The 13,235-nt window shown below is 38.6% G+C and overlaps 3 protein-coding genes across 3 annotated transcripts; all 3 read right to left on the bottom strand.

The window, feature by feature from the left end:
* Positions 1-589: 589 nt before the first annotated feature.
* LOC103417843 (uncharacterized) lies at positions 590-3,750 on the bottom strand. Its single transcript, XM_008356005.4, has 7 exons — positions 3,462-3,750; positions 3,302-3,367; positions 2,789-2,887; positions 2,564-2,625; positions 2,315-2,474; positions 1,959-2,165; positions 590-1,769 (listed from the first exon to the last, which is right to left on the bottom strand). Exons 1-7 carry the CDS (start codon positions 3,534-3,536, stop codon positions 843-845), a joined length of 1,596 nt encoding a protein of 531 aa, XP_008354227.3. The 5' UTR covers positions 3,537-3,750; the 3' UTR covers positions 590-842.
* Positions 3,751-4,632: 882 nt separating this feature from the next.
* On the bottom strand, positions 4,633-6,190 carry LOC103417852 (cytochrome b-c1 complex subunit 8). The gene is made up of 2 exons (XM_008356014.4): positions 5,936-6,190; positions 4,633-4,933 (listed from the first exon to the last, which is right to left on the bottom strand). The coding sequence occupies exons 1-2, from the start codon at positions 6,103-6,105 to the stop codon at positions 4,885-4,887; spliced, it is 219 nt and encodes a 72-aa protein (XP_008354236.1). The 5' UTR covers positions 6,106-6,190; the 3' UTR covers positions 4,633-4,884.
* Positions 6,191-6,794: 604 nt separating this feature from the next.
* LOC103417861 (KH domain-containing protein At3g08620) lies at positions 6,795-10,596 on the bottom strand. Its single transcript, XM_008356022.4, has 7 exons — positions 10,113-10,596; positions 9,317-9,465; positions 8,277-8,393; positions 7,877-7,993; positions 7,585-7,728; positions 7,162-7,300; positions 6,795-7,087 (listed from the first exon to the last, which is right to left on the bottom strand). Exons 1-7 carry the CDS (start codon positions 10,279-10,281, stop codon positions 7,071-7,073), a joined length of 852 nt encoding a protein of 283 aa, XP_008354244.1. The 5' UTR covers positions 10,282-10,596; the 3' UTR covers positions 6,795-7,070.
* Between the last annotated feature and the right edge of the window lie 2,639 nt (positions 10,597-13,235).

The following is a 13,235-nucleotide window of genomic DNA, read 5'->3' as shown; positions in this document are numbered from 1 at the left end:
TAAATTCCGAAGATCTTGTTGTTTGCAGCTTGAATTTTCTGCTTAAAAGAACAGAGATTACTTCCTTCACATCTGCAATGCACAGTTTGTTGTAAACCAGGGCTACTTTTCAAAGAAACAAATGTCAATCCTTTATAATGGCACAAGAAAGCCTCTCAAAGGAGGCAGTGTTACCTTCCCGGACCGAGAACTCTCTGTAGAATACTAAGGCGTTGAGACAATGGTGGGTAAACATCGTCAAGAAGAGTGACCCCAAGTACACAATATGGATATGCACCTAAATCGTTATGGCATTCCATGTAAAACTCTTTTACGAGCAAAAGTGAAAACTTTGTTTTGCAACAAAGATGGCTGTTACGTAATTGTCACCATCTCCAGTAAGACATCCAGAATTTCTCTCCTTCGTTAAAGACAGTACGGAGTGCATAGGACTGTACGAACCTTCCATACGCACAAGCTGGGGTACGTCCACGTTTAGTAGTTTCTCCGGTTTTTAATATAAGTGCAGGTTACATTTCAAAACGTGCAATCTGTGTGCAAGCTCGTAAGGATGCATTCGATTTGGCGATGAGTGTCAAAACAAAGAATATTGATCCAGTTGTAATCGACAAGATAAAAGATTTGTCTCCAAATTATGCAAGACATAAAATTATGCCATTTTAATTTTGTCAAGGCAAGTTCAAATGTTGAGTCAAAATCCAAGAGATTGGGATCGTTTCACTGAGAACCGAAATTCAAGTGCCTTGTCCAAATAACCTTCACCTACGAGACATATCCCAGTAACCGCAGCTAAAATCTATGATGCCGACAAGTTGTGAAGCTTTCTTCGTCACTCTCTCCAGCTATGCTCTCTTTCGGAAAAGCCTTTGCTTCACAACTTTCTTTCTAGGTTTCTTGGCTACACATTCGTTCTCAACTTTGGCTCTCGCATTCTTCTCCTCCACTTTAGGTTTCTTCTCTGGTACTTCGGGTTTCTCCTCTGTTTCTTCGGGTTTCACTTCACAGCCTTCTGGACTCTCTGTGAAACATACTCTGTTTGCTTTAGCTTTCTTTCTCACTTGTTTAGGAGCAACTTCATCCACCTTCATTGCACAGGCTTCCTGCTCGGTTTCACAACCTTTGGGGTTCTCTGTGGGAAGCTTGGGAGAGGCTTCTAGGTCATCCATTTCAGGCACGACACCTCTCTTGGACCTTCGTTTCTGATCTGATCCCAAGTCTGGCGAAGCTTTTGTGTCATCCATTGCAGGCACAGTACCTCTCCTTGACCTTCGTAGCTGATTTGATTCAGAGTTGAAGTTGGTTTTTGAGTCATCTGCTACAGGCACCGTACCTCTCCTTGACCTTCGTAGCTGATTTGATTCAGAGTTGAAGTTCATTTTTGAGTCATCTGCTACAGGCGCAGCCCCTCTCTTTGACCTTCGTAGCTGATTTGATTCAGAGTTGAAGTTGGTTTTTGAGTCATCTGCTACAGGCGCAGCCCCTCTCTTTGACCTTCGTATCTGATTTGATTCCAAGTCTGTGGCAGCTTTTGCGTCATCCGTTGGAGGTACAATACCTCTCTTTGACCTTCGTCTCTGATCTGATTCTGAGCCCGGGGAAGGTTGTGAGTCATCAATCTCAGACACAGAACCTCTCTTAGTTCTTCGTTTTTGAGTTGATTCTGAGTCACGCTTCACGGCTGTCTTCGATGTATTTTCAGCACTGGGAATATCTTCTTTGTCCACAATGCTTTTTATACTAGACATTGATGATACTTTGACAATGTAGATCTGCAGTACATAACAACTGGTAGTTCAAGATTTGGTGTTTCAAAGAAGTTCGAAATTTCTCAAGTCAAGCCCAAGCCAATAATGATATATTCATGACTTTGAAAGACATCAATTGAAAGACTAAATAAACGATACTCTAATTACAATTTGCTCAAACGTATCATTGCTAGATTGAGACTAAATGCTTACCTTAAATCTTGTGGGTTCAGTCAGTTCGAACACAAGTGCATCACCATCATCCAACTTGTGTTCCAGTGCAAACGCTCTCCAGCCCCCACTAAGCCCAGTTCTCGAGCCAATGTAGACAGCGTCATACTCGTTGCCATGTTCATCCTCCAGCACCATATCTGAGCCCGTTTTTGAGAGATGTTCATCACAAAATCTTGTGGGAAGACCCTTGAAATCAAAACAAAAATTCTCAAGCAAGTAGATAAGCAAATAATACTACGTCTCCCACAACTTGAATTGACACTGGTCAGATTATATGAAAAACTGAAAACTAGTGATGGCCATAGGCTTAACATGCAAATTTGGTTGCAACTTACCAACCAAAAACAGCTATAAACATGCGATCGAACCATTGTTTTGACGAAAGATGGATTATCAGTTTGTAGATTCTCCAGAAGCTTCTCTGCAGCTTTAAGAGCAGCTTGCCTTTCTTCATAAGAACAAAGTCTGACTTCTTCCATCGGCCTCGCAAGGTAGCTGAAAAATTCACACAAATACCACTATAACGCTACATTACCGATGCAGTATGGAAACATCAATTAAACAACCAAACAAATCTATTCAACCTTCCACAAAAAGATGAACTCGACCTCGACCTCTTCCTCAAAGGCGGAAGGTCTATGTCAACCTGAAATGGGGAACCAAAATCCAGTCTTTTTCTGTTAGTATAAACTATAAAGATAACTATCAACTGTACTGCATTGTTTCCCGTAAATTGATGGAAAGATTGATTGCTCAAAACTTGGTTCTCACACAAGGAACAGTTGTGATTAGAGACATGGATCACTTACATCATCACGATATGTTTGAACTGAATTGCGTTGACGGGAAGACCTTCTTGGCTCTATATCCAAACAAGCATTCCTTGCTTTAGGTTTCGAGACACGATGCTGCACCACAGAGATGTTCATGTTAATTATAACATAAGTGAACGGATTCAGTGCTAATTCGGTGTTACTCAAGGTGGTCAAATCCATACTTATACAAGGCAATGACGAAATTAAAAGCGGCTATCCATTCCAAATGACCGAATTAACAAAATAATTAAGCTAGATGACGCGGAGATGGAGATAATTGAGAGCATTTAACAATCTGTATTAGCTTCTGAAACTTTCAGTGTTGCAACAATGAAAACTTTGCATGTGTTCCTAAGAGGAAAGGAATTTGTCCATTTTTCGGGGTTCGAAGAAGCGTAGAACAAGGGCGAAAACGAGATATCTAAATAGAATAACAAGTGCATGTAAATGTAATAGAAATGAACGGACAATTAGAAGTTGGAAACAAAGCCTGGTTCTTTTTCTAACCTGGGTCTTGTTCGGAGAAGCAGTCAAGTGGGTCAATGTCTTTGAAATGCTTGAGATTCCCAAATCCTTCGTCAGCCAAACAGAAGAAATTACAGTCAAAAGATCGAAACTTTTTCGCAGGAGAAGGAAGAAGAAATGAGTGGGATTTTTAGACGCAGACCTGAAATTTCCTTTTGTTTTCTTCGAGACGCTGGTTGCGAGCTTCTTCGTAAGTGGTGGCGGCGATGGCAACCATTTTCGGTCGGAAACGGATTCGGTACAACGGCGGAAGGCGGAGGTGAGATCGATGGGAGAAGAGTGGGAACGGCGATTGAGAAAACGAGAGTTGAGTTATTGGGGCTGCGGGTAAAGAGAGTGAGGAGAGTGGAGGGAGTGGGGAGAGTGGCGCATTGAACGAGGTAAAGAAAGTGCGCCTTTTTGAATTTCAAATTTACTTGGCTTTCCAACCCAAAGTTCAATAAATAAATTTTACTTGCCTAAAAGGTAAAACCCGACTGCCCTACTGCCTGTACGACGTGGTTTCGGTTCATTAAGTTTAATTGAAGACACAATCCGATACACTAAATATCATAATATAAATAGTTGAAATATTTTTCAAACGTTCAACCATTTATATTAGAACATTTGATATACTTGAACATATTTCTAGTACACTGATCGTTTCTACGTGTACTGAAAGCTCACTAGTCACTATGAACGGATGAGGAAGGTCGGAAGAGGGTATGAGCAGTACTAGGATTTGTGCACGCGTTCGTCTTGATTGTGGCCATGCATCAACTCACAACATGTCAAAGGTCAAGAATAGTTCATGCATGAGTGCATGCGTAGACTAATTGTGACCATCATGATCACTAATTGTGACCATCATAATTTCGACGTACAAGGGAAATAACCTCTTGCGAGCAACAGAATATCCCAAATCACATCAATAAACTGGTCTAAAGTTAAGAGTCTTGACCCTTAACCTGATATCAATTTAAAATTACGTACCCAAGAAATCAATAGCAAATTTACGGTCGAGAGAGAACAAACAATGATGCCAGCTAAACTCTAGTGCTTTTGAAACGATTGAAAACGCTTTTGATGGAAATGTTTTGAGACCAATCCAAAATTAAAATGCAAGTAAATCCTAAAAAAACACTTAAAATGTTTCCTGCAAAAAGCATATAAGTGGCTCTTCTTGTAAGAGGCACTTCGTTATGTGCTTCTTATAGGAGGGGGCTTCGTTATGAGGAAGCACATCAGTGCTTTTGGAACCCAAACATAATTGCCAGATTTCGGTCATTTTAAATGTGTTTCCAAACTAGCCCTTAGGCCACACATGAGCCATATGAAATTTAAAAGCAATATTCTATTTGGCACCAAACCAATTTCATATCCAGCAACACCCAAAAATTGTCAATTTAACGAGTACTCGTCGAGACAAGGACTGAAATTCCCAGTAGCTAAGCTCAACATTGAAGTACAAGTTTAATCAACTTGAACAGAAGCTAATAACCGAAAATCTCAACTTATTGGCAGTAGAATCGATAAAAGCTACAATCTTTCTGGCAAATCACCAGAAATCGTCCGAAAGCATGATCTCAGTACCTGTGCTCCATCTTCTCCTTTTCCTGGTAGGCATTAACATACCTGCATACAATTCAAGATTGAGCATACAAATGAAAAATGTTGTTGACCTATAACAATTTTACGGATTGGGCTGAGAGCAAGTCACAGAACTGAGCGCAATAGCGTTCTAAGATTCATATAGCCGATCCCATTTAATGGAAAAAGACTTTGTTGTTGTTGTTGTTGGGCTGACAGCAAGTGATGACGAAGTCAAAACATCGATTATGAAAAGAAAGCGGATGGCATATACGGACTTGCCCAAACATAGCAATGTTAAAATGTACAATTGACGAACAAGATGCCTATCAAAACAAGAATCCTACATAATTTAAGCCTTATACGCAACTTACCTATATATATATATGATTCTATATGTTAGTTTATACGTCTGATTTCCGTCATTAAATGGCAATTAAGCCGGTATTAACAGTCTTAGCAATACTTCATAACCGCGATTGATCACTGATGATGGTTTCAAGATACACAACTCGCTACATTAATACCTTTGTATCGACATAAGATAAACAAATTGAGCTTCTTTCGTGTATATATGTAAACCAAAACCCGAAAATTCGTATCTCAGGGTTGCCCCTCTTCACCAAGCAGGCTCAAATCCAATGACAGGAGCTAAAACAATCAACTAATCCAAAAAAAAACCAAAAAGATCATTACTTTTAATTTTTTTCACAAAATCCAGTAACAACTACAGTCTGCATGCGATTATAAAATATCAAAAGATGCTACGTTTCTTCTTTTTTGTCTTCCAATTTTCATCCAACATCATCAGCTCCAATCCAAACAAATAATCAAAATATAAATAAGACTTAATTATCGTTACGAAATTGAAATCCTTGTGCCGAAAATCTTAGAAAAGTAGGGTGAATTGGTGATTGGTGAAGTTTTGCGAGAAAATTGCATTCAATATACCAATTTTCCTACGTATATATGTGTATATATACAGATAAATAGATCAAAAATAATAAGAAGACGAAGATTCGGAGGAGGAGAAGGAGAAGAGCGTACGTGTAGACGCCGACGAGAGGGCCGAGGAGGAGGGTGGCGCTAATCCAGTTTTCGGAGACCTTGTGGTGGATCTTGTTGGGCAGATCTTTCCAGAGTCCCGGCATCACCTTCTGCTGGAACGGCGACAGGGCGTACACCACCGCCTTCATCTTCACCGGCAGCTTCCCCATTTTTCTCAGTCCTCTCCAGAAACTTCTCAACTTCCCTTCTTCTTCGTCCCCTCCGATGTGAAATGAAACTGCTTTGCCTTACGCAACTCTAGTTCTTATTATATAATCAAAGCCCATTGTTAGGCCCATACAACCAAGTTGGAGATTATATCATTTTCAGGCCCATTAAAAACGTTGTAAAGCCATTCACTTAAATAAGCCCATGGGCGAGGCCCGGTCTCCGGACCTCACCTCTCACAAAACCCTTTTGGGGTGGGGAACTAGGAATTTGAGCGAAGTCTCACAATGAGTTAGACGTAAGTTAGTATTGAAGTCGCCATTTAGGGCAATAGGGCAATTGAACATGAGGTCTCCCACTTAAAAGTTGAGAAAAATATCGCTAGTGGCATTATTCGAGTTATGAATACGAAGGGAATGATATGAACTACTTGAGTTACAAGTTATTTGTACAAAGTTTGACGAATTTAGTCATTTCCAAACTCAATTTCGCAAGGGTCTCAAGTTCAATTTCCCCCTGCAAATTGGTTAAAGAGCATTCACTCATGCACATGAGATCTTGAGTTCGATTTTCCCGTCCTCTATCGTTGTATGGTCATATCACTGCAGGTTGAGATAATGTTGATCAAAGTGTATGTTCATCATCTTACTTCGCAAAAACACTAATTTAGAGAACTGAACTCACCCAAAAATGTAAAAACATATAAAACAATCGATGCATATTCCTCTTCGGAGTTTAGACAGAGTCAAGTTAATAACGGATACATGTTCAGCATAATAAAGAATAACTTATATGACATAATTTTTCTATTTCTAAAATCACAATAGACTACAAACACGAAAGCTATAACAAAAGAATATCTCTGGTCATCCGTATATCTTAATGTCATGGAAGAAAACCCCTGCATTGATCCTCACCGAACAGGTCCACAACGCATCGTCCCTTACAGTTTGCATACAGAATTGAATTACACAGACAAGCATCCTGTGGCAAGTAAGCTCAAGAGTCGTAAGGGAGGACAAACCAATAGAAGAGGAGTTAAGTGAACCATTACAGACCAGTTTTGGCACGCTTCATCCCGCTTGAAGTGAAAGGAGAGACACTACCATATGGTTGAGGGCTCTCTTCTCGTAAATTGGATTTTAGCATAGCTAGTTCTCTCAACTGTTCCCTCTTGTAGTGATCTTGTGACTCATCCTGAAACGAAAATCAGAATCCAATATCCATGATTTTTGTGAAGAAAAAATGTGATTAAAAACCGAGAGTTATAGCTCACGATTTGTGTGAAAAATGTGATTAAAGAACAAGCGGTACTTTTGTATGAATGAAGGGCATCTACGTATTGTATATTGACGGAAGGAGAAATCAGTTTCATGATTCGTTGTAATATGTATTTGAGAAAGAAAAACGACACTTCATAGCGTAAAGGCAAAATAAAGTATTTGTATTGGAAAGCCAAAGGGACGAGTTAGAAACGATACCATAGGTTTGAGAAGTTCTTCTATGATTTGTTTTGCCTGTCTCAACCGCATATCAACAATATTAGCAGGCAATTCAGCCTCAATTATAATGTGCAGTGGATCATTCAGATGTTCATAGCCTGGCCTTCCCCTCAAAGATTCCTCCTTGAGAATAAGAAGGCATGAAATACAAGTCAAAATACGTCAACAAAATAGATAGCGTAAAATGAAAACTCAAGATAAAAAAAGAACTTGATTTAAAATAATGAAAATTTCTTTTCTTAATAAATAACAAAACTGGGAATAATTCTACCTTGTCAATATCTCTTATTGAACATTTTCCTCTTATGTACACACGACAGCCTGTAGAAGCTTCCACCCGCTTTAGTGAATTGCCTCTAGGACCCAGAAGCCGGCCCACAAAATTGAACTACAAAATAGAAGTTTCAGTACTGCAAACAAGAGAAGGGGTGAATATCAATAAGGTCCTTAAATAACAACTTGTTTCTCAGTCAATCATAAATCATATGTGCGGCTGAGAATCCTGAGAAACATGCACTTATTTTAAGAACCTTATCGAATAATAACTCTACGTGTGCTTGCGCATGCAAACACCTCCCAACAATATGTTTTTGTTAACCATTAAACCAACAACTTCGAGTTTAAGATAGCAATGTCCCTTAACACGCTGTCAAGTTATATGGGTGGCTTACATTTGGAAAGCTATCTACTGGAATATCCAAGCGCAATATCCTCTTCACAATGTAGGAACTTGGGCTTGATGGTGCAACTTGCCACTCCATATTCATCCCTTGTGGACCGCCCATTCTCTGTTACATTATGCAAGCAAATCCAGACTATTGAAACTATACCAAGATGCAAAAAAGATGAACAGAAGTAGCATGGCGGTACTGATAAAAAGATAAAACTGAGAAAAAGAAGGAAGATGGGAACCTGTAGCGCATTCCATATAAAATAAATGTGACAAAAGCTTAATATACATACAATTAAATTAACATAGCGGGAATCCAAGCTTGTCAAGCAACATAAAATGGCATGGGAATAAATAAAATCAATTAAACTTTAACCGTATTGTAAAGCTGAAACTTCCACTATTTACCATATAATAATGGATTTATATGAAGCCAGTGCATTTACGGACACCCTGCCTTAACGACTCTTTGACTATATCCTGGATCAAAATGAATTCAGAATTGAGAAAGCCGCCTATTGCAAATAGATGAATTTGGAAAAAGTCAGTGGATAACTGACCCAGGAAGAAACAATGCCGTAGGCTGATACATAAGAGTGTTTTAGCAGTCTTCAAGTCCACAAAAAAGTAAGCAACACTGTGTTTCAACCTGTGGATAGAAGACCACCATAATTAACTTCCAAACTCCCCATACTGCATTGCACATTCTAATCCCACTTCAGGCCAGATCCAAATCTTCCAAGTGGAATACTACTGGCTATCTCTCAGGACCTGATTATGCTTTCTTCTTGCTGAATGCCACACTACTATGTACGAGTATTATAACTAGTTTTTCAGACTGACATTCTTTTCATACGAGTTACGGAGGTATGCCCAGACAAGCATAGAACTCATTTAGGGATATGCATTTTAATTAAATCAGGCAGGGGACAGCAAGAAAAATATTCAATAAACTACTGTGCTATATATAAAATAAAATGGAAATGCGGATGTGCACAGTAAGGGTGTTGCATTAGGGAGTACATAATTGCCGACACTTACATCATGAGGCCGTACGTTCCAGCCACGGAGGCCTGGCCCTCTATAATTTGGCATTATGTCTGAACCAATAGGGCTAGGGCTTCCACGCTGCAGTCTGTCAAAGTCACTAAACCCTTGGTTGGGCATCATTCCTGAGACGCGAATTATCTCTACCAATACAGAAGAGTACCAAAGTTAGCAAATTCCTTCCTCAACATATAACACAATGAAAACAAGAATATTAGCATTGAATCAGTTTCCTGACAGAGTTCAACTCGTCAACATTACAAATAGAAAACTCCTGAGTTGGAGTGATTAGTGATTCCATGAAATGAAAGAACACATAACATGAACAAACATACAAGTCAACTCCAATATTGTGGGGAAAATGAAGTTCCATTTTACCCCAAAGAATTTAATCTTCAAGCCGTTCCTAGAGGCAGAAAATTCAACATTCTAATCTCCCTATCAACAAGTTCTGATCTTTTTCCTCAAGCATTTCATAGTTCATCAATTACCCAATTCCGAAATACAGAAATGAACAGCAGGTAGATCTTTTTCTTGGCATAATCTCAATTGGGTTCACGGGAAAAAGCTGAAAGATTCCGGTTTTCGGCACAAACAACATCCAGGAAAAGCAATTGCCCAATACACACATACAGAAAGAACAAGCATACAGAGCTTTTTCATTGCACAATCTCAATTGGGTTCACAGAAAAAAGCTCAACAAACATCCTAAACAATTCCAAATCCGAATCACAACACCGAAAATAAGAACTTAATCCGATAGTAAAAATACGGTTGAAAGGGTAGAAACCTTGATTCAAGAGGCGGCCGCATATGGGGACGACCTGCGCGAAAGGCCCGAGCTTTTGGTGCTCCGCCAGCAGCTCCGTCAAGTACTGGCTCTCCACATCCGGCGGCGTTCTCAGGTGCGGCGAGAGCGCCCTCGCCGGAGAGAAATTCTGAGCGTATGAACCCGACATTGAAATCCCAATGGAGGATAAGAGCTCAGAAGGGTACAGAATTGAGTGAAACGGTGAGAGACTTGTACTGTGCTGGGTCTTCTGGGTTTGCTGGGTAGAGAAATAAAAGTAATGGTAGGCAGTGGTGGGGTTTTATAATTGAGAAGGTTTTAATGGCGTCTTTTGCTTACTTGCTGTAGCTAGAGAGAGAAAGAGAGAGGAGAGAGAGAGAGAGGCGATGCGGATTCCATATCGTTCAGATTTTCACACTATCTCTCTCCTCCCTCTCTCTCTTCTATCTCTCTCTCTAGCTCCTTCCTTCTCTGTCGTTGCTGTAAGATTTTAAGACTGACACCTCACGCAGAGACTGACAGGAGGAGTAGAGGAGCGAACCCACTCGCTCTCACAGCGCGTGAGATCGTGGATCCAATCTGGTGCTGCAGAAAGGTCACCGGATGTGGGACCAGGGGCCGCGGGGTGGACCCGGATCCCGCATGTGAGCCGTGCAAATGAAAACCACGCTCCTTTTTCTGGGTGGGGCTGGCGGCCCCCTTTCACTCCCTTGAATATTCGCATCGTTAGTCTACGAATCCACGGTCTCCATGTCTACACCTCCTGCACTATACAATTTAAAATATAAATAAATAAGAGTTGAAGATTTATTGTTCACGACTGCGTGATTAACTGTTAACCGTTGAATTAATATATGTAAGAATTGGTTATGATTATGAATTAAATTGATTCTTGTAGATGCAGGTTACATATTTCTATTATATTTGTCAAAGATCAGAAGTTATGTGCAAATTCTCATTAAAAATTGAAAATTTTCGTTGAAATTGCTCGTTTGAAAATTTCCCGATAGTTGATGACGGCTCACATGTGAAGAACGATTATTAAAGTAGGATTCGTCTTTGAATTAGGTTAAGCAACAAATTAGGTCCCCCAATGAAATTGTGAATTCATTAAGACATTGCGATAATGGTCTTAATCAAAGGATGGGGAGGGTTAAGTTGTCATCTTGTTCTTGGAGTATAAAGAGTTTGGTTGGTTGAAGAGGGTTCCTATTTGAACCACAACTTGGTATTTTGGAAACTTGAGGTCATAGTATATGAATTTGATGGCAACTAGTTTGACCAAGGCTCTTCCCAACGAGAAACTTCTTTATTTATTTACGTAACTACGTATCGATGAATGATAAATACAATCGTACGTGTATTGTTGACGTATATAATCTTAGGCATAATCGTACTTTTTCTTAGTTTCATTGTTTTTAAATTTAGTATCAACTTCATTATTCATGATATTTAAACTCAACACGCTTTATTTACAATTAAAGAGGTATACATCAATGTTGGAAAATGAAATCCAACCTCAGTGAATGTCAATAGTAATTTGGTTTATTATACTTTTACCTCATTTTGTATAATGGTTGTGTGAGTGATATAATGAGCTGTGTTTGGTATAACTAACATGATACAAAAAAAAAAAAAAAAAAAACACAATGTGATTTTTATGCATAAGAAATAAGAGTGCAAGTGGTTAGGGTTTTGCAAGATGGAATGAGATTCCCTTCGAATTTCTATATTCAGATCTCGCAGACGGAGAGACTTAGACCACTCAATTTTAATTGTACGGTCCTCATTAATCTATTACACCAACCCACTTCACAAAAACACAAAAACTTGAATGACTCGATCTCTTTTTATCTCTTAAATGGTTCGAATATCCGATCTACAGACTCTAGACACAGAGATTCGAAGTAGATCTAAATTCTTTACAAGATGTGCAAGAGTTTAATAATTTTGGGAGGTTCCCAAAGGTGACATGGATTGTTTTGATCCCTACATTACATTGTTGTCTCCGGCGCAACGTGCTGTGCCCATCTACTTTTTTTTCTAACACACCTTAGACGTTGGAGGAATCCTATGCAAACTATATTTCATTTCCAACCATGTCTTAAGAGAAATGAAAAAAAAATAAATAAATAAATAACAAAGTAGGTGTGTTTTAGTAATATAAATGAGTGTATTGCAACCTTTTCATTTGTGCGTTTTCTGACTCTTCTTTTCATCTTACAATATTGCACAATGATTCAAATAGTCTATTTTTTATATCACTCTTTAAAGATCAATTATGTTAAAAATCAACCAAGTCTGAAATCGTTTAATCATCTTATGAATATCCAATAGATAGACGAACTATGTAATTCCGTTAAACACTAAAATTTCAACAATCTTAATCAAATAGTTGACCAATTTCTAATTTTGTTTATCTTTTTCCAAACTTCATATTTGAAGTGTGAGTAAAAAAGTAAACGGTTCCAACCACAATGCAACTAAAAAAATAGAACGAAAAAGCTCGACAGAGGTGGTCAGCATCCCTAAAATGGTTATATACTAATGATTTGATGCATAAGTAGGCCGCCGAATGAAATGAATTCTTAAAAACAAAAAAAAAAAGCTAGGTAGGAGCTGTCCACAAGCTTTGGACATCACATCTGTCTTGAGGTTGTTTGCTTAATTGGCGCATAGGGAAGTAGTTAACTATATTAGGCAATTATTCTCTGTTTTAAACAAACTGCCATGCCATCTAACCATCACTTTGATTCCTCAAAAGAAATAAAGAAAACAAAAACTCATGACCATCTCTATGTAACCATGACTTCTATTATTTCAATTTTCATGGCACCAATATATCTTTACTGATGCGTTTCGTATTAATAATATAATATCATGTATAAACACATGTTTCTAACAGAATTGTAATTATTTCATTAATGTTCTTATTTAATCAATAAGGTTTTGACATCAAAGTATGGGGGCTACAATGCTACGTTAACGATCTAAATGTTGTAAGATCCACTAAATTCTTATATGCGAAACTTGAACCGTTGATTTTTTTTTTTAATCACTCAGTGATGCGTAAAATGAAAGAAAAATAACAAAGTATGAACAAATAACCAACGGTATGAGTAA

The sequence above is a fragment of the Malus domestica genome, chromosome 03 (assembly GCF_042453785.1).
Source record: "Malus domestica chromosome 03, GDT2T_hap1".
Taxonomy (NCBI): Eukaryota; Viridiplantae; Streptophyta; class Magnoliopsida; order Rosales; family Rosaceae; genus Malus; species Malus domestica.
Note: the sequence above shows the minus strand (reverse complement) of the source record. Positions and strands in the feature narration are given on the sequence as shown.